Source organism: Erigeron canadensis, chromosome 2, assembly GCF_010389155.1.
Source record: "Erigeron canadensis isolate Cc75 chromosome 2, C_canadensis_v1, whole genome shotgun sequence".
Classification (NCBI taxonomy): domain Eukaryota; kingdom Viridiplantae; phylum Streptophyta; class Magnoliopsida; order Asterales; family Asteraceae; genus Erigeron; species Erigeron canadensis.
In genome coordinates, this window is record NC_057762.1 from 4932122 (window position 1) to 4953597 (window position 21476).

The 21476-nt window shown below is 35.3% G+C and overlaps 3 protein-coding genes across 4 annotated transcripts; 1 reads left to right on the forward strand and 2 right to left on the reverse strand.

The window, feature by feature from the left end:
* Positions 1-1590: 1590 nt before the first annotated feature.
* On the reverse strand, positions 1591-2892 carry LOC122587566 (glutathione S-transferase T2-like). Its single transcript, XM_043759747.1, has one exon. The coding sequence runs from the start codon at positions 2890-2892 to the stop codon at positions 1591-1593; it is 1302 nt and encodes a 433-aa protein (XP_043615682.1).
* A 6347-nt stretch (positions 2893-9239) lies between these two features.
* LOC122587567 (legumain-like) lies at positions 9240-12499 on the reverse strand. The gene is made up of 6 exons (XM_043759748.1): positions 12317-12499; positions 11379-11546; positions 11139-11295; positions 10786-10871; positions 10552-10695; positions 9240-9551 (listed from the first exon to the last, which is right to left on the reverse strand). Exons 1-6 carry the CDS (start codon positions 12497-12499, stop codon positions 9240-9242), a joined length of 1050 nt encoding a protein of 349 aa, XP_043615683.1.
* A 1662-nt stretch (positions 12500-14161) lies between these two features.
* On the forward strand, positions 14162-21318 carry LOC122589175. 2 transcript variants are annotated; one of them, XM_043761426.1, is made up of 8 exons: positions 14162-14348; positions 15122-15309; positions 15397-15591; positions 16039-16189; positions 19040-19256; positions 19357-19514; positions 19786-19885; positions 20906-21318. In XM_043761426.1, exons 2-8 carry the CDS (start codon positions 15127-15129, stop codon positions 21132-21134), a joined length of 1233 nt encoding a protein of 410 aa, XP_043617361.1. In that variant the 5' UTR covers positions 14162-14348; positions 15122-15126; the 3' UTR covers positions 21135-21318. The 2 variants fall into 2 exon arrangements, with proteins under 2 accessions (XP_043617361.1, XP_043617362.1); XM_043761427.1 differs by lacking the exon at positions 14162-14348 and adding an exon at positions 14979-15043.
* Positions 21319-21476: the final 158 nt, after the last annotated feature.

The following is a 21476-nucleotide window of genomic DNA, read 5'->3' on the forward strand; positions in this document are numbered from 1 at the left end:
ATAAAGTGAAAGAAGGCGGCTGGTATCTTGACTACTTTTTTGATAATTAAACCAGACTATTTGCAGCGATTATCGCTGTAAATAGTGGTGTTTTTGTCCATATCCAACTATTTGCAGCGATTACTGATAGGGGACCCGCTATTTTTTGTCAGATTTGTCATTATAGACAGGGGGCCCGCACTATTTGCAACGCCTATCGCTGCAAATAGTAGGTGTGGTCTAGATACCAAAAAAGCTTGGTTGGGATATGAATCCCTTGAAAAATTTAGTGTTCGGTCTTTGTTGATGAGATTTTTTCTTATTTCATGAGATATAATAATTAACTGATATAAGTTTTTATCAATTTTTTAAAAAAAGTTTTGACAATTTTCAGAAAAGATAAGTTGATGTTTTTGTTTAATATTTAATACTATCTTATAAAGCATTTTGCTATTTTTTAAAGTAAAAATGAGTTGAACTACCCAAAATTTCTCTAATATTTATTCATTAATTTAAACATCTCTACCTAATATACCTATAATAACCTGAAATCTCAACCACTCATTTTTTTCTCTTTACTCAAATCTTAACCACTTATTTTTTTTCTCTCATTCATAAATCATTTTGTTACTTTAATTCATTCAAAATTTTTTATCTCAAAAACAATATATCGATAAATTATAAACATTGCATTGGTGTTTTTTAAAATTTCGTACTGTAATTTGATATAATTTCTACCAATTTTTAAATTCATCACGGTTACCGCTAACTCAATCCTTTTCCGGTTGGATCGCATTGCTCATTTGACCGATTTGCGAACCCTTGAAACTAATACTCTTTTTAGCGATTTACTGCACATTTCACCTTCAAAAATTTAAATCGCTCTGTAAATCCTAAAACTACCCATCCCTTTTTGGCGATTTTCTTCTTGCTGCTTCAGTTCCTCGTCGCCACGTTTTGCATCCGAAATTCAGGTACTGTTGAAAACCCTATAATATACATATAAATAATGTATCTATATCTATAATTTTGTAATTAATAGATAACCATGTAATGATTCTCTGAATAGATGTGTTTTGGCTAAACCCCCAAATATCTCAATTTATTTATTCATTTAATTAATTTGTTTTTTGTACTAATATCAACTTAGTGACATTTTTTTTAACCAAAAAAAAAAATTAATATGTACTAACAGCTGCGCAAATTTAGGTTACTTCTATAGACCTGAATTATTTTTTTAAATTAGGTAATATAATTCTTTTGTGATTGATTGGCCTTATGTCTGATTTTGGGTTTGAATTTTGTGAAGTTTTATTTTATATTCAGCTTTTAGTTTAAGGGTGGGGGGAGAGCTTCCCCGCTCCTCCCCTCCCCTCCCTTATTTTTCTTCTCCTCCCCTCCCCTCCCCGAAACCTAGGAGCACTTCACCACCTCTCCCCTCCCCTCCCCACCCTTTTCTATTTAATTTAATTTCTATTTATTTTTAAAACTAAAACATTTTATTTTATAAACTAAAACTAATACAACTTAAAAACACAAATAAAACACATAATCTTATTCAAACATACGAAAACAAGTAAATCATAAAACTTAATCAACATAAACATACAACTAAGGCGTCGGCCATCCGTACTGCTCACAAAGGGCGCGTTTCTGCGCCAAAACCATCTCCAACATCGGCCCGCTGAGGTGATCGTGTGGCCTGATCACGAAGTCCATATCATTCTGTCGTTGCTGACTCTGGACCATCCGTGTCATCTCCTCCTCCCGTTTCCTCCTAGCCTCCTCCGCCGCCATATAGCTATCCATCACCACCTTCTGCATCTGCATCTTCTCCTCCCGAGCTCGTTTTTTATCCTCATTGTCGCATTTCAACTCCGCGACCATCTTCAAGAACTCCTCAGATGTAGTAGAGGCGGAAGGAGTAGCCTGCTTACCCTCAGCTTTACGGCGGGGTGGCACGGGTCTAGCCTGATGTACTGGTGCATCATCCATGTCGTTCCCTCCCTCCTCTTCTTGCTCCAAGTGGTCGTCATTCAAGTCAATATGGACCGACGGCTCCCCTGATGAACGTACATGGACAGACCCTTCCGTTCTTGCCCTTTTGCTACCCGACTCCTCACAAATCCCCTCCAAAGTAAGAACCTCCGACCATTTCGGTCCTCTCCTCAAAACCTGCCACGCCTCTACATGCGGAAACCCGGACTTGTTATTGTATTTCCGCATATACAATGCCACCACCGCCTTAAACACATCCTCGTCACTTTGGCCACTCGACATCTTACTTTTCTTCACATTGTAAATACCACAAAAACCCGACACCTTATGCTTCAAATCCTTCCATTTCGACCGACACATTTCAGGGGTACGTCCCGACTCACGGTTCAAGTGTGAGTCCAACTGAAACTTCACCTTCTTCCAAAACGAACCCGCCGTTTGGGCGTTTCCGACGTATGGATCCTCAGAATCGTTTAACCAAGCTTTTGCCAAACACGCCTCTTCATCCTTCCCCCAATTTCGACACTCTCTTTTACCTTTAACCGAGACTTGGGTCTCGGGTATTGCTTCCACCTCTTCCTCCTCCATGTCTTCTTCTTCTTCATCTTTAACCTGCTGAGTCGCGAAGTGTGATGATGAACCACCCGCGAAACCCGAAAACCCGGTTTGAGTTTCATTCGCAAAACCCGAAAACCCGGTATTCGGTTGCACACTTGACGGGACAGAATCGAAAAACAATGGATCCATACTATTCAAGAAATCTTCAACACGTTGAGGCCTATACACATCTTCGGCCGTATTTTTTTGCGAAGGAGGAGGTGGCATAATATCGCGATTGTTTGGCGGTGGCGCGTTTCTACGTTTTTTGGGTAGATTTGAGTAAGTGGGTTCTTTTGGTTTCTTCCCCTTATTCATTTTTGAGGGTTTTTAGATGGATGAATTGTTTGAAAAAAAAAAAATAAAGAAGAAAGAATGGAGGATGTACTGCGGCAGAAAGAAAAGAAGAAGAAAAATGAGGAAGAAAAGAGAAAGAGAAGAGAAAGAGAAGAGAAAGAGAGAGAAAAAGTAGGGGGGCCCACGTTTTTTTTTTTTTGTAACGGTCAAATACACCGGCACCCAAACTGGCACCACGGTGCCCAGTCCGCTCCCCACCCAACCGGTACCGGGGGGTCGGGGCGGTGTGCCATCCGGTACCGGCCCGGTACCGGTCGGTGCCTATTCCCACTCCGTCCACCCTAACAATAAGAAACAATATACTCGTAACTTGTTTGGTCAACGTAGTTGTATTGCCGACAACCAAGAGTTTGTTTGCCGTTCAAAATAATAAAAAAAATTGATTGTAGCTAACCTCGTCACAATGCTATAAAATTCTATTAGGTCTTTTTGCATTGTAGCTAACCTCGGTATATATGCATTTGTATAATGCCGATTTCATATGTGTGTGGTCGGTGTATAGTATCGTTATACCTCTCACTTTTTCTGAGCCTGGACCCTGGTTGTGCATTGCATACAGACTACTTTACAACAAGTATGTAAGTATAATGACTATTTTGGAACAAAATGTCAAAGTAAAATGAATTTTGAAACTTTTGTTTCTTAAAAGATATACAACCTGGCCCTACTTTACTAGTTTCACCGGTAGCTGGATGTCACAGTGGCTATGTCGAAACAAAATTTGAAAGTTCAGTTACTACATGGATATTATTGGGACAAGACCGAAATTATGTTGCTACTTGCTAATGCTTAATTGAGAGCTTAATTATTATTTTTTTTGTAATTTTGTTGACCTAAACAATAAAAACCAGATGTATTGTTTTGGATAAATAATGCATCTTTAGTTTTCAGATGACTTATTTATTCATGGAAAACCTGAAAGGCAAAATACGTGTTCAACTAGCATTTTTCCTGAAAATTCAGTTATCCAATTTATAATGACAGTTTTGAAAACTCTCATTTCAAGTTTTCAACCAGTTTCTTTTCTGGAATGAAAAACCCCTAGGTTTCTTAACTTTAAACTGAAGAAATCTGAACATGTAAATGGAAAGCTCCTTATATTTCTATAGTCGAAAATCAAAACATTTGGATGGGTTTTCTAGATTTTATTTGTTTTCTAGATAAAAGAAACACATTTTATTTTCTAGAAAAATTCACGAGAAAAAGTGAAGTTTTTCGTTCACTAAACACATCCTTTGCAACATGTCGTGTAAAGTTATATTATCTTGTTTTGAACTTTGTTAAATAAACAAACCTGGTTAATGTTGAGAAGTTGTTTCCATGTAACATATAATCTTAGTTAAGTCCCGTCCCTAATGCTTAAATGCTATATGAGCCAATGGGAAGTTGCTTATGCTTCATGGATTTAGAATCGAATCAGGAAGTGGTGTAATATCTAATTTTATTTTTAAATATGCATCAGATGGTTATGTTTTACTATTTGGTTATCCAGTACTCTGTATACGGCGTCAATGGCGGGATCTCGTTTTAGATGCATGTTTCTTGTACTGGTGATCGTGGTAGTTATACATGTTGGAATTGCGGGGATAAGTGGATTTGCTCAGTGGCGATCTGAGGCAGTGTTCCAGTCAAGAGTGGATATTAAACAAGTGGTGGATGTTCATATATATGAAAAATGACACTGGATGGGAAAGACTAGAAGTCATCGCTGACCGGATACGCTCTGATAGGATGCTTGGTATAAAACAAAAAGATGATAATATTTTCCACTTGTGGAGACGGGTAAGTATTCATGATCAATTTGCTTTTTTGAAGATTAAAGAGGTGAGCTTTAGGTACAGGGCTAATTGTACGAAAACTGGGTAATGTACTTGCATGAACCTTTCGATACAGTTAACTGTAATATACTAGCCATTCCCTATAGTAATAATGCAATTTGGTCATACAGTAACAAAATGTTAGCATGTTGCAATAATTCATTACAAACAAATTGACAAGGGTAAGTACAGCACCAAAAAAGTAGTATTATGTACGAGATAGATCAGTAAAAATGGATAAATATGTTAGCTATTTGCGTACTTCTCATGTTAGTATGCCGTCTTTCTTGACACCCTCTGTGCTCATATCTGCAGTACAAGAGGTCATCAAGATCGAAACCTGCTGAAGTTGTCAAAGAAATAGAAGAGGCGGTAAGATATATGACGAATGTGGATATAACAGCATAAACACAATTGGATTGCTTCTTTTTGGACCACAAAAGGGTCGTTCTATCCTCCACTCAATTAGGAATCCTAGGGTACCAGAATGGCATAATTAATATAGTTTTGTCCTGGGGGTGATTGTGGATAGAATGAGAAACTTGGTTAATTATACTTATCGGTTTTGGGAGTGGACAATTATTTTGAGACATAAAATAGAAAGGTGGACATGTGCTTTGAGATGAGTTAATGTGGTTATAACTATGTAATTTTCCATTTATGTATGTGATTTTTTTTACTATATATGATTGGTTTGGTTGAAGGTTTACTGGTTTGAGTAGCATTGTTATTTGCTAACCGAATATGGCATGGATCACATTCTAGCTTTGGCAAGCATCTGCAATTACATGGATAATAGGGCAGCGATCGAGGAAGCATTTATTGTTACATGTAACGTAAAGAACATTAAACCACATGGTAACTCCGCGACTATTGTATTTCGTACTGTGGTCTTATAATATTACATCATTTGTGCACTTATAATGTCACTTAATTTTCATAATCAAATTTTCTGAGATAACATACTGGATTTAAAACTCGATTCTCTTATTTTGTAATTTTTGGAGAATTATAAAGTACTTGTTCTCATGTTATGGATATTATTAGATGTGGGATTTTTCATCATGTCATCATTAAATCATTTAGTTTCTGTAATTGCATCATGTCAACTTTTTTGTGCTTCTTTTTTTAAGTGATTGTTCTCTGCTTCATTTTTTGCAGGTATGAAAAATCGAAGTCTAGAAGAATGAAATTTGAGATGTTTATCTAATATTCGTATAAACTTAGTCTAGGTTTTTAAAAATTGTATAAGATTTCTTAAGTTGTTAAAACAAATTGTTAGGAATCTTATTTTAACACATTGTAGGGAATGCTACAGCTGTGTTTATCAATCTGTTGGCCTCTTTAGTCTTTACCCATTTAATGTTAAACACTAATGTATTTCAAGAGATGCAAGTATGCAATGCCAATGGGTTTAAACCTAGCGGCATTCCAAAGTCTTGCAGTGATGCTTGGATCCTGGGAGACTTGGGTTCGAGTCTGAGCAAGCGAGGTTTTCCCTCCCCTGTAGTCCTTGATTTCGTGGATCGGTCGCTAGTGGTTGTCTGCCCGAATGGATGTAACGGCTAGCCGTCCTGTGACACGCACACGTTCACAAAAAAAAAAGTATGCAACAACGTATATAGTTCCAAATCAGTACACCATACAAAATCATCAAACGGGCTACCCCTCAATTTGATCTATGATTTTGTGCTTCCCGCATTACATTTATAGAAAGCAACATGCAACAAAAATAACAAAACCATTATATTAACAAATTAGATAAATTAAATGATAAACACAAATAATAGATACTACTGCTTATGCATTTTATTCCTTAGGGGCTTAGGCATAGGATAAAGTGGACGAGCCGATTTCTTAAGGGCTCATATTTCATTTTTTATATATACATATATGTGTAAAAATTATATTTTATATATTGTCTATTCCTTTGTCAATAAACTACTAGCATTTGGATTGGTGGTTAAGACATTAAATACAAGCATATTTTGATTTTTAGGTCATGTTAAATTCGTTGTTCTTGGCCCCCTTCTTAGCTCTTGATGCCTGCTTTAAGCTTCGTCGAATAAGGCCCACATTCAAGAAAGAACCAGACCAGGCCAAGGAGTCTTTCTTTGAATTGGCCTTGATTTTATTCACCACCTGAATAATAAAACCATGTTAGCTACTTCGTGTTTCTGATCTTTTTTATTTTAGTTTTTGCGGTTATAATAAAGCTATCTTCTAAATTCGACTTAGTAACTCCATTCTAAAGAAAAGTTTGACTTGAAACTATCAGTTAGAAAGGTTAACCATAAAAGTTTAATAAAAGTGTGATGCAAAGCGAGTCGTTTAATGAATGGACTCGTAACTAGTTTTGTGCTACCCGTTACCAAAATTTCTGGTTACGCCACTGTTTATGGGGGTGTATTTGTAGGGGTTTTTCGAGAGTAATGGGTTCCAATCCAGTCATTCGTAAGGGTAGGAGTTGAATAATACCAGTATGTTGCTTTTATAAAGAAATTACAAAGCCAAATGCGGAGGGTAAAATTCCCCCAGCCTACAACGGAACCTTCCAAGGATTTGGTGCTAGCAAGACTCATATATCCCTGAAAATTAGTCACAATATAAGATCTTGGATAGACATTCAAGACCGATACGTTAGGAAGAAAACTATAACCCTACTTAGGCTCCACGTTAAATCCCCTTCACTATTACAAGAAGTTCCTCAAATCCATACAACACACACATATTCAGATTTAAGGCGTACAAAGGCTTTGCCTTACTAGACCCAAATGCTCCACCACAAGACTCCCGGCGATACCCTCACAACCCCCGCTGGAGAGTACAGGATTTCTCGAACGTTATGGGTCCCAATGCCCTAGGTTCCCAGATGATGACACTAAGGGCGCGTTTGGTTCACGGAATGTTTTTAGGAGGAATGGAATCTTTCAATGGAATTGGAATTTGTAGGAATGAAATTTGACGGAATGTTTTTAAATTTTTGAAAATTCAAGTGATGAATGGAATGAGATTCCTTCTCCCACCCTCAAGGAATGGAGATTCCATCAAATAAAGGAATGTTTACATTCCAATGGAATCATATTCCTTCATCTTTGAACAACCAAACACACTAAGGAATGAAATCTAATTCCAATTCCATCAGAATCTGTGAACCAAACGCGACCTAAGGGTCCCAAGGCCCTAGGTCCCTATATAAATACCCATTGCCCTAATACATACCCTAGGTTCTTCGACACGTGTACATAAAGTCTTATTTGTTTAAGACTATATTGAAATAATGATTCTTGATTAACAAATCTAATGTATCTTACTATCTTATTATATCACATACCACTGTAGTACTATGCAGAAATAATGATGAGATGAGAAAAGTTTAGGTTTGAGCCATATAAGATGGCCAAACAATGTTTTTCTTATGCCAACATGATGTCATGATTTACTACCAAAAATAAAATTAATTAGTATCAAATACTACTAAGAGGGTGTTTGTGATTAAGTTTTAAAGAAATTTTTGATTATTGTGTTTCGTAAAAACCTTCAATAGATCCGATTTACTTCATATAAGATACCTATCATCTCTGTAACATAATCTATTCATATAAGATGCAACTCTTCGTTTTGGTTGCCAGATTTCGATTGACACTTTGTCGGTGCTCTGAAATGAGGAACACATCAGTAAAGTTTGGATTTGGATTAAGAAATCTGTACTTTGTTATACCGTACTCTACTACTTCTTGATTAGCAAACTTAATGTATAAGCTTCTATAGGCTGGTTGTGTATTAATTAGTTGTGGATTTGGTTATTGAATCAAGTCCCACAAAGAGCAACATACAGGTGATATTTACCCTCAAAGTCTTGATATACCAAACCATCAAATTTGTATCCTTTGGTCTCTCCTTTAATCTTTCGTGAACACTTTCAATACATCCGATTTTCCTAAATTTTAGATACCTATCATCTCTGTAACCTAATCTATTCACATACAGTAAACACTCAGTGTAGCTCATCATGGTAATAAAACTGGTAATAACGATTTAGCAGAATGAGAATGTAGGCCAAACAATGTCATATAAATATTAAGTGTGGTGGGTGAAAGATGGTCTCATGATCAGTCTTACACTTTATTCATATGGATGCAAATTTACAATTTGTTTTTCTTTCTCCTTTTCAATATCTAAATCAACCTGTAATATATTTGTAGCTATATGGTGCTCCTAGAGTTTACCAGAAAGCTAAAGACAATTATCTGAAGTTTTATAAGGGACTTCCAAGTGATCAGTGGGTTAGAGCAACCGACTTTACCCCATCTTCCTCCATTGGACAATCATCTCATCTATGTTTTGAACTTCCACATGATACAGATCTTCCAAATCTGGCTGATTACTTTCCATATTATGCAGAAAATAAAGCGGCTCAAATTGGTGAGTACTGGTCATTGCTTGCTCAGTAAAAGGTGTTACGCCCGAAGTCAGACCAATCCGGGGTTGTTATCTGCCATAACATTGCCAACATTTGAGCTTTGATTCAGCATGGTTGTATACCTGGACCCATACTTGATGCTCGCTTCTTTGAGTTATTGGATCCTCAAAGAAGAGACATCGCGTCCATTGAATATGTTTTGGAGAAACTATATTTTCTAAAAGATTGTTGGAGAAACTAACCGTTCTCGTATGGTTTACAGGTTTTTGATTGAATCTATGGTACATATAGAGCTGCTCTGATTTGATATGTTTATCACCATACTCCATCACATGCGATCCCCCTATGTAAGTACCATTCTTAGAGACTCGCTTTTTCACCTGTACAAATTTAACAAGCACCTTATAAAGTTATAAGCACATATCTTAAATTGATAAAAACACATACTGACCAACATACTTGATCAATTACAAAATTCAGTCTCGAACCTCAATATATTGCTTCCCGACCGATCTTTTTGTCAAATTATGTGCCTCACTGCTTGCAATAACCAACAAAAAATTCTATTAGAGGTTTGTGGAACAAAATATTAGATAGTCGTGTTTATTCAAGATGCCCGTTGTTCACTTCAAAATTTGCCCAGTGCCGGGTAATTAATATGCAACAACTACTCGGTTTTTCTCTATAATGGTTCAAGTGTTATCTTAGATATAAAAAAACTCTTCTTGAAAGTTGCGATGAAAATGAAGGTTATTTATGGGCAGGGTGGAGTTTGTCAGCATAGTTGAACACTTTGTGAACTGGATGGCAACGGTATATATCAAAAGATAGCATAATGCACCTTATACATAATAGCCTGTACCTTATCCTTGGATGCTCATTTAATTGGCGGATTTACCAATTCGATATTAAATCCAACTTTTTAAACAGAAAACTAGAAGAGGAGGTCTATGTGTGTCCGCCCAAGAGTTTATTCGCAACAATGAACTTAAAGTATATAGGCTCAACAAAGCTACAAACACAGAGAATATGGTACAAAAAAAATGCACTCATGTTTCTAAAAACATGGTTTTGTGGAAATGGGCCCTATTTATAAATTTAATATGCATAAAGGCATGAGTGCACGATAACGGTACGTTCCTATCTGTTAATGGTTACGTGAAGGGCAAACTTCATATGGGATCTTTTTAATTTCAATGTGCGAGTTCAAGGTATGATGAAGTTTGAAGTCTGAGGGAAGGTTGAGGTACTTTCTTGGACTTAAGTGAAGCAGGTTGAAGATGGTATCGTTTTTAGCAACAATAAAAAATAAAAATATGAGTGATGAAACAGATACCTGTCTTCCAGCCAGGATATGCCAAAAAGGTTCCCAAGACACACCTTAAACATGCCGTTTACCCGTAGACAATACTCTGCATGGGCAATCTCGTCCTCATCTGCTGCGGTCACAGCATAGATGTTCAAGCTCGGGGTTAACACATTAGCAAACATACTTGCACCGTGGCATGCGTCTAAGTATATAACCTGCATCAAGGAAGGGACATATTAAACATATTAAAAATACTGCTTTGATCCTATCATCCTGTCAGCTTAAGAATCAAGAATACAAAATACCATTGATTTATAGCTATTCCGGGCATGTTTCTGCTCTAGTGCATCCAACAACTCTTGCCTAGTTATCGTTTGACCATTGGGCAGATCTGGAAACAACAAATACAACAAATAAGTGCTGATCATTGTGGAATAATAACCCTTAAATCTTATATCCAATTTGCGACTTTTATATGCAACCTACATAGGATCTGTAACATATATTCTGAGCTACTACAAAACCTTTATAGTACTGTAATTGTTTACTGCTAATTATAAACTAAATAATTTACAGCTTCTTTTCAAATTTAATAAGAAACCAAACACATCAAACGAATTATAAGCTTTTTTCATAATTGAAATTCTTTAGCACTTACTGAGATATTCACGGTTTCCATGAGTAGAGATATAGATAAAGATCCGATCAGTTGATCTGCTTTTGATAACCTTCCCGCTGCCACCTGTGATCGACTTTTTGTCTCCAACAAGTGCCCCAAGCACATTCTTAGTGGTAACATTTGCACCAGTGTAATCCTATAGATAAAGACTTCCGTATATTAAACTGATGAAAACAATCATTCGTGAACTAAAGGTTTTTGAAAAGGAGGATATATTACCTTTGGAACACCGGCATAGACATCCTGATGACCATAAAAGCTATTAAAAATTTTGCCCGGCTCCATATTTTCTCTATCGTAGGCGATGTCATCATACATAAACACAACAATGTGTTTATCCTTTATGCCTCCTGCTTTTAGAAGTTGATATGCGTGGCATACATCTGCCTGTTTGTGTATTAACATAGAAACTGTTGGTATACATGCCCAAATATATAACAAAAGTGAAGGACAAACAGGAAAAAATCTCAAATCACAGAGTGAAACATGGGTGGTTTTTCTTTTTCATATTACTTCATTTAAAAGACAGCTACATCAACTTAGAATAAAGGTACTTGGATGAAAGTAACTTACCACTACTTGAGAAACTACCATAAAAGAAGGGATAGTAAAAACTGCAAAAAAAAACGCGAGACTTGTTCAAGTGCAAATAAGTCGTTCTGTGTTTATGACTTCATTCTGACCACATGGATTTGGTTGAAGCTCACTCATTGCAAATTGCTAGTTCATTTGCTTCTTAAATTTTAACACTTGTGACGCGTAAGGCCCGTTAACCAATATATATATTCCTACCAGAACACAGCAGCTCTTTGCATTCAACTTGTTACACTCGGTTAATCCAACGCCCTCGGGTAGAGTGCTCAGTTTAACTTATACACCATGTGTTCCTTCCCTTTAACAACGAACCCATCGGGTTGTGTTGTATCCCTTGTGGTATATCACAATCACCTTATTCAATCTCTATATCATTGTTATTGATTGACTAAATAATTTTCAAATCCTCAACATTAACTAAATTAATAATTCTCATTTCCTAACCTTTTGGCAGTGTATTTTAATGTACAAAAAGATGTACTCAAAAACAATTATTAAATCAGCATTTCTTATCGTAATTATAATACATCAAAAAAGAAATGAAGGTAGTGAAAATAACTCACTTGAAATCTGTAGTTACCCCATCCGGTCGTACCCGCGACGAGCAGCGCCCATGTGATGCCATCGCCCGATGCCTCGTCTTCGTCTTCATCAACCGATGACCGCTCCGGAAGTTTTAGGTAAGCAAATTCAATGTAGAAACCATACACCAGTAGGATCATAACCGCCACTAGAAACAACCGCATCATTCTACCTATCGCTCTAAAACAAACATTTCTAAATAACACACAATGTATGTATATGCAAACCAAAGTAGATACAGAGAGACGCTGACGACCAACCTGAAACTTGATGACGCTGCAGAATTATTACAAGGACAAGAAGAAGAAGAACAACTATTATTATTATTATTATTATTATTAGAATTTTAGAATTAGAAGAAGAGGAAGAATTAGAAGTACGAATTAGAATTGGGGATGGAGAATGGCGGGTAAAGGAGCTTCTAGAATGTTGAGTTATTTGGAAATGAAAAATCCTCTAAATAACTGACATGTATGTATCATGTACGTATATAAAATAAGGGATATGATAGTAAAGAAATGTAATATAATCCATAACTCACATAATATCATTTTCCATATTATTTTAATGGATAAACTTATATGTTTTTAATTTTTTTTATATTGATTCAATCACATTGTTAAATGTTATAAAAACTTCTAAAGAATTTTTACAACCTTCATTGTTCTCCATCTCCTCTTATTTCAAGTAAATCAATCTTGTTCTTGTAATAAAACAAAATCTATCATAGGATTCCAAGCAATTTGCCCTTATAAATCCAACTAATCAATTAAATCAAATAATAAGCAAAGAGAGGGCTTGTCGTGGCTTAGTGATGGCCGAAATTATAAAAAGAAAAGAAGAAGAATCGAAGATTTTATATTTGTTTGATTGTTCTTTGAGGTAAGGAATTCTCCATAATTCTTGAATTATAAATTAGGGTTTTGATTATTGAAACTTAGGGTTCTTGACTAATGAATTTGGGGATTTTATAATTTGGGGATTTTTAAAGAACCCTAATGGAATAAAAAGGGAAATTAGGGGTTTTTACAATAAGTTTATGATGTTGAACCTCATAGTGATAAATTATGTATTTTAGGTCTTTGGCTAGAATTATGTTATGAAATTTATTATGAGAGTTATAATGAAGATCTAAGTTGAAAATGAAGATCAAGAGGTGTTTAGAACTACAAAATCCACTTTGAAAGCTGTAAAATTATACCTATGGTTTATGTGTAGCGCTTGGTGACTGAAAAACTGCTCTCATAGTCGGTTTGGTCTTGGTGCACCCAACAACGCTGATACCCTAATGTAATACTCCAACGGTGCTTGTCTGGAGGAGTAGCAACACTTATAATATCGACAACTTAACACATATTTATTTTACGGTCTATAATGATATTCTTTTTTGAATATAAAAAAAGGAAGTGATATTCATACCATAAATATTGATATGTTTTATACAATATAAAATTTGTGATATCCTGTGTCAATAAAAAAAAGTGTTACAAACAGGAAAATAATAAATCCTTTTAACCAAATAACCTAATAATCCTTTAAACTATGAGATGATAATACATGAAAAATTCAGGGGCTAAAAAAGAAAATTAGTGGATACCATACGTTAACTTTTTGTTGTCTAGGATACGTATAAGGTTTCACTATTATATAGTGATGATAACGTTTAAATGTTTGAAAAAAATAAATACACATGTCGCTTCATAATATATGAAAAGAATTATTACTTTTTGGTTAGAAATCTTTTTCATTACAAATATCATCCCTAAAAACAAAACAAGGGTTGTGTGGCGTCCCATTGTACATTTTTATAATGGATTGGTAACCTCTTTTTGGCGATTTCGCGCTGTTTACTGCTTCTTCTTCTTCTTCATCTTCAATTGCACATTTCACCTGCAAAAATTTAAATCGCTCTGTAAATACATAAACTACTCATCCCTTTTCTGCGATTATCGGGCTGTTTTTTTCTTCTTGCTGCTTCAGTTCGTTGTCGCCACATCTGCATCCTAAATCCAGGTACTGTTCGAAAGCCTATATAATATATCAATATCTATATTTATACTATATTATAAAGCAGATTTCAGATTTTCAACACCGAACTTAAAATTTTCAATATTGATTTTAAGTACTTCTCCAAAATGCCCCTCTTATTTATTCTATATTTATCTAAAATAACTATAATACCGTTTTTCTCTCCTCAACTTTCAACCAATCATCTTTTTTCTCTCTGCTCTATATATCATTTATTCCTCCAATTCATTCAAAATCTTTTATCTCAAAAACCGTACATCGATAAATTATAAAAATTGTATGGGTGTTCTTTAAATTTTATGCTCTTTCATTATAGATGTTATTCGATATACTTTCGACAAATTTTTAAATCCGAGGGCGGAGCCGTACGGCTGAGATATGTTACTTTTTCCTGAACTAGGATTTTTATAGGAGTCATTCGATATTTGACTATCAACTAGGATTTTTCCTGAACAATGATCTCCCAAAAATCAATCTCATGCCTCTCCATTTCTGCACCATTATGTAGTTCCAGCTGCTCAAATTTATGTTACTTTTATCTATACCTGATTTTTTTTTTCAGCTTTTATTTCAGCAATCGTGATTTGATTTTTCTTTTGAGCATTGTCATTTATACATAAAAGTACTATGAAGAAATAGACTAAAAGGGAGGAAAAAGCAAGTTAACTTGTTTGATCAAGGTTATCTGACACATCGTTAGTATAAAAGCTTTTCCGTTAATATTAAAAAGCTAATGATGGTGAATAATGTCTTTACAGCTTTAATGAAGAGTTCCCGTCTTTTTTACTTACTTTTCGTATCGGTGATACTGGCGGCCTTACCCTCCAATACTGCTGGTAATCCTCCAAGATGGGAAGTGCTAGAAGCAGTTAGCAACCGAACCCAATTGGATAATTTGGGTAATTTGAGACAAAAAGACGTTTATCGTTTTTACCTATGGGAAAAGGTGAGTAATCATATGATATTTTAGCTATTTTTTGATAGAGACGTGACAATTTGGTATGCTACCCTTTTTTATTATTTGTATCTGCAGTACAGAAGCTCATCAAGATCTGAAAGGGTTGAAGTTGTGAAAGAGATTAGAGAGTATTTTACACATCTTGCATATTTGGATAGAAGTATGGAAATGATCGGGATTCTTCTTTTTGGGCCGGAAAATGGTCCATCAATTCTCCATTCAGCTAGCAGGATTTCACAGAATGACGATCAGCAGTGTAGAAGCTATAGTGTAAGTTTTACTAAAAAAAGTAAGTTTAGCTTACGTACTTCTCCATGAGTATCTATATAGTTAAGGATCGAAGTCTCGGTGTTTCGGTGAAGGACCCAAATTTGAAGTTTATTTTGACGATTTTAATATTATACAGTATCTTTATATATTATAAATATAATAATTTATACTTATTTTTTAATCGAAATATGAAGAGTCAAGCCTAAAAGTGTCAATATTTAATAGATTAGTGTTAATGCTTGCAATTATTAGTGTATATTATGTTGTGTCTAAGTTTGGACAAAAAAAAAATTAAAATATTTGAAAACCCAAATACCACTGACAGAAGTTTGGACTGATTTTCGTAAATTTCACTGAAAATATCGGGACTGAAAATCCTAGAAGAGGAACGAAAGCCAAAATACCACCGAAATTGACTACTTAGATTTGTGTATATGATCATTGTAGACTCTGCTATTTGAGAAACACTGTGCTCGGCTATCTGAACACGCGACGAGGCACCCACGATTTTTCCAAAACATTTGCAATAATGTGGTCGTGAAAACATCCATTGAAGATGCATTTATCGCTGTTTGTGGCCGGGATGACACTCCATACGGTACATTACTTTTGTAGTGTTTTATTTTATTACATATCGTAATTTATGCTATGTAGTTATGGAGGTACTCTATATACTTGGTACTTTATAGAAATATCAAAAGTCAAGCTTAAACATTGTCAATGTTTGAGACTTTAGTGTCAATACTTTCAAAAATTAGTGTTTCCTATAAGTTTGGGCAAAAAAATGCTATAGCACCGTTAATTGGCTGAGATTGAATCAAACTACTACTGCAGCTAAGTTAAATAGAATCGGAAAACTTTAAAATATCTGGGACCCCCCAAACAATTTTTTTACTACTTCTCCACTTTGTGACATAGTCATATTGCCAGGTCAATCATTAACTTTTGCTTTGACTATTCTTTGTCAACGTTAACCAACATTCGTGCTTTTAATGTTGGCCTTTGCCTTCAAGTTCTAACCCCAATTAACTCAGTCATTTCTGCAACCTTTATTCTTGGAAGCGCCTTAGTCATCCTTTTGCAGGTCTCCACTCACATGCTCCACTCTTCTTCCATGGAACCCTGCATTCTTCATTTACACAATAGCTGACTTGTTATCCACCAGCAGTTTCACCTCCTGAGGTTCTTTTCCATCTAGCTCACTGATACGACCCTGCTACCGGCCATGTTGGGTCAGGATTGGATAGGGGTTAAGGGAGTGGAGGAAAAATGGGAGAAATATTCTAGTTTCAGATAGTTTTTTTTTTGTTTTGTTTTGTTTTGGGGGTGGGGGTAACTCACTGAAATTAAGGCTTTTACCTAGTGTTTGGAGATTCCCCCATTCTGGTATTTGGGAACTTATCTCTGATTTTTTCATCTTTAATCAATCAAGCCTACTTTAGTATCCATCATTTGGTTCTGATGCCGGGAAACTCCGAGATGGTTATCACTCGGAACAGTGTATAAAAAAGAAGCATCCCACCTTATTCATTTGCAATTCTATTGGCATGAATTGAAGACTGAGTTGAGTCCTCGACGATATCTTTGTAGGACGGGATTGCAGCGGTAAAGGATAGTCTGAAACATCCTCCAGATGCCTTGTTTATGAAGCCATTAGAATTGTCTGCCGATTGTGGATTGATATTTCATCTGTACACTGAGGAAATTGGTCTCTAAGTAACCTACCAGAAGCCAGGTCTAATTGATTGAAGGGCTGGCTGCTCTAGACTAAACAATTAAGGCCTCTTGCCTTGAGATTTCTGTAGCCTTTTAGTGGGCCGTAGACAACAATACGCCAACACTTAGGCACATCTCTTGAATCCCATCTTCATCGATAGTCTCTCCATCTTTCATTTACAATGTTTCAAATTCACTTTCAAGATTTATTGTCTTGCCTTCTTGACTCGGTCAGCCCTAACATTACGAAATTTTAACGATTTCTTTACTTTTTTGGCTGTTCTTTTCTTGGTAGCCTGTGTCAAAATCTCTTTGGGTGTCGATTGGAAAATAAAGGCTTTGGCTTTTTGCTCTTCTTTTCGTCCCACCACTCAGTTGATGGTTCTATAGCCTTCCACTCAGTTGTGTTCTATATGATTCTTGTATATAGCATCTGCTCAGCTGGGCAAAAATGTGCAAGCTTTTCAGTTTGGTGTGGAAACTGAATAAATTCTTTTGGATTTTCATCCATTTTTAAGTATCTTTTTTTTTGTATCATTTTGTTATTGTAGACCCTCTTTAGTGCTCAAATGAGCTTGTTCAATTCTTTTGCTATCTGGTTCTCATTGTTCTTCACCTAAAATAAATATATAACTTGTCTTCTTCATTGATATCAATTTTGATCACATTAGACAAAGAACAAATTCAACTTGTCCTTTAGCTCCTCATTCTCTCAAGACAATCTTATTGACAATGCATTATTAGCCTATACAAATATCATCAATTGCAAGTGGCTGGTTTAAAGTATGATTGATGAAATAATGCTGTTGTGATGGTGCTCAATTTAGGGTTTATTGGTGCAACTTACTAAATGCGATAAGAATAGCAGAACCAAAGGAAAATGCTAATGGTTTTTTATTGTAGATATGCCTTTACACATGCAAATTCATTTGGATGTACGTGTGATTGTGGTGGCTTGGTGCTCAAATTTTGTTTTGAGTAGTTTATATACTAATGAAAGGAACCTTTAGGGTTGTTTAATAAATAGTTTTCATTGCATTGTTTTTTCTTGACACTATACGGCAATTTGTGCTTTGCGGCATGTGTTATTTTTGTGAGCATGTGATGTAAGTGCAATAAGTGGTTAAATAAATTATTTATCAAGATGTTAGGTAAATTTGTCTTGTATATCTAGGATTTTGTTTTGTTTTGAGTTTGCTAAACTTTTAATGATTTTTATGTGCAACACCACTTGGTTAATTAAAATTTGTTCTGATGGCTGGCGAAGTTTGACCTTAGATGTTAGTCTGATAATGGATTTGTTTATTTGAGTGCTTGTAGGTGTAAAGTGTAAACCTCTGTGGATTCTGCGTACATATTAATATTATGCCTTGAATCACATTTGATTTGTAGTAGATGGCTGACCAACGTTTGATCTGAGCATTTTTACTTGTAATCTGTATATAATAGTAATAGAGGTACTAACTTATGGGGATGTATTGGGTGTATTTATTGGTTTTGCTTAGGTTAAATAGCATGTTCGCTAAATTTGAGTCACTTGAACGGCATTATGCTTCATCAAAGTTATATAGGCGGTCTGAAGGTCTGACCTGTAGTGTCCTAGTAAACATAATGAGTATTCAGTTTTGAGTAAAAAGTTAAAAGTCAATCTAATGGCAATTGTAGTTATACACTTTGGCAATTATAGTTACGTATACTTGAAATATTAATTGCTCGTCATTTGTATTGACAGGCATTGATGTGAGAAATCGGGATATAAATATCACCCCGAAGCCGATTCATGGCTCATCTCAAAGTACTAAAAATGTGGAATATTGTGAACGTGTTCTCGTCCATAGCATATCGAGAATGGAGCTGTGGAGCTATGTCAAAGCATACCGTGTTTTTGTGGTTCCGTCGTTGCCAAGGTTTAATGACTGGTATAAGAGTATTCGAATTTGTCTTCACCGGTAAGTAAGAAACTTTGAATGGTATTTCTGTAAGTTATAATATATTTTTAATTTTCATTATGTAAAAAGGACCTCAACCCATCTCGAAACTTGTCTGCAGGGACGCTTCACTTGGCTTGTGTATGTGTAAAAAGGATGATTGGAGATCCATGCATAAGGAGTTATGGAGTTCTATTATATCACCTTATGAGCAAAATTTTGTTGATGTCAAGTTTGTTGCGGAGGTTTCTGGTTTTGTAACTGTCACTCTAGATGAAGGTATGAGTTTGATTCTGTATTTTGTATTCACACGACTCTAGCAAGACTGAGACTGAGCGAACTTTGTACCAAAATCATCCAAGTTCTTTTTCATTTATGTTAAGACAGTTTGTGGTAACTGCAAGTAAAATGGTCTTTTATGTCATTTTAAAAGAAAAGGTTTTCCTGGTTGAATGAAATGCAAAATATGAATTTACAAGAATGCAAAATCCAATGTTTAATCTTGTCAGAACTGTTCGGCGTTTTTGTTTTGTCAAATTTTGTGATGCAGTGTTGTTGGCAAGGCGCTATCCCATGCTCGGAGTGTTAATAGTCGGTTTCTGTTTGATGCTATATTATGCAATTAGCTTCTTTAAGCAGCGTTATAATGAGTAAGTTTTATTTAACCCTGTGTTTTTCGTGGCCCCTCTTATCTGAGCCAATATTTTCATTTTTCTCATTTTCTCTTATAACATTAAGTGCATCTATACCTACGGTCTACCTAGTTGTATTGCCGCCAACCTGGAGGTCAAATGCCTTTCAAAATATAAATTATTCAAAGTTAAATGCTTTTATACTCTTGATACGTTGACGTATTCTTCAAAAGGAAAAGTAGGAGCACAAGTATCATACATTGCTTTAGAGACCAGTTTCATAATGCTATAGAACTTTTAAGGTCTTTTTGCATTGGTAGCTAAGCTCAGTATGTATACGTTATACTTTTGACATAAAGAGACTAGTTTGTTACCATATTTTGTTCGCTTAGGATCATGGGCATGTATTTTTTTTTTTGGTTTAGAGAAAGATAAATAAAGGGGCTGGGGTTCTCAAAAGAAACTTTGGATCTATTTGAAAGAATCAGCTTTTTTGGTGGATTGCCAAGAAATATTCTAGTAATTTTTTTTATAGTATAACTTATTTTTTTCTTTTTTGAAATATTTATATTGCTAAGAATGATGTGATTTAGGGTTCCATGTAAGGTGCATTTGTATAGACCACCATATTACAATATAGACCCTAAACATCACAATATTTATAGTCTATTACTAGTTGATTCAAAAACAGTTTGTCATTTTCAGTTTTCCGGCCAGTTCTTTTTGCCAGGATTGTAATACACAAAATGAATTCAACACTTGGTGTATTATGCAGATTTCATATATTTGTGGCCTGTGTATAGTTTTGTACTCAGGTGGCTATCACTCAACTTTTTAAAGCCTGGTTGTGCTTTGCATGCTAAATCTGCTTGCAAATGTTTAAGGTTGCATTTGAAACCCCTTACAATGCATTTGAAACCCCTTACAATAATTACTTTTTAATGTTTAAATAGATCGATGCTGTTTATTTATATCTCAATATTTCAGATCATATGATTAGTTTTGCTAATTTATATCTATTCGTCTATAAATTATCAGATTAATCTTCCCTGAGGCAAGTCAACAATTCTACTCAACGTTTCACCCGACCCTACCTAGAAAGAACTTCTCGAGGACAGAATGGGAGGAATTCACCGAGAGGTCGACCAGAGAATCTGTATCTCAACTGTTATCTTCACGTGAATTCTCCGATTGGGTGATGATGAATGCCTCTAGAATCCAAGTCAACAATGTTTTGGGTGATGATAATGAGTTAGAGGTAGATTAAATGGTAGATTAAACTATGACATCTAATGTGTAGTTGTGTACAATCAAACTTATGTTGAAGGTACTTTATCATCACTCGTTTACTACGTAATTGTCAAGAAACACGTAAGATGAGACCAACAAATATTCAGGTGGATATAAGAAAGAAATGGTACAAGAGAAGAAGCTAAGGGATTGGTTCACAATCTTCTTTTTCAATATAACCTGATAAGTTCGATAACTAATCATTTCAGTACAATACATGGCTTGTTATAAGTGTTTTACTTCACTTAAAACTGCAAAAAATCTTATTTATTACTGTAATAAAATAATTGCAAGTGTGCTTTGCGATTTTAATCGTTTT

What these genes read in the sequence shown, in the direction of transcription:
- LOC122587567 (XM_043759748.1), bottom strand. Translation starts at nt 12,499, where the DNA reads ATGCGGTTGTTTCTAGTGGCGGTTATGATCCTACTGGTGTATGGTTTC. An exon ending in GGGGTAACTACAGATTTCAA is followed by an intron (nt 11,547 to 12,316) that starts GTGAGTTATTTT and finishes ATACACAAACAG; the next exon opens with GCAGATGTATGCCACGCATA. An exon ending in GGGTAAACGGCATGTTTAAG is followed by an intron (nt 9,552 to 10,551) that starts GTGTGTCTTGGG and finishes AAATTTGTACAG; the next exon opens with GTGAAAAAGCGAGTCTCTAA.
- LOC122587566 (XM_043759747.1), bottom strand. Translation starts at nt 2,892, where the DNA reads ATGAATAAGGGGAAGAAACCAAAAGAACCCACTTACTCAAATCTACCC.
- LOC122589175 (XM_043761426.1), top strand. Translation starts at nt 15,127, where the DNA reads ATGAAGAGTTCCCGTCTTTTTTACTTACTTTTCGTATCGGTGATACTG. An exon ending in AGCAGTGTAGAAGCTATAGT is followed by an intron (nt 15,592 to 16,038) that starts GTAAGTTTTACT and finishes TGATCATTGTAG; the next exon opens with ACTCTGCTATTTGAGAAACA. An exon ending in TTTAAGCAGCGTTATAATGA is followed by an intron (nt 19,886 to 20,905) that starts GTAAGTTTTATT and finishes ATAAATTATCAG; the next exon opens with ATTAATCTTCCCTGAGGCAA.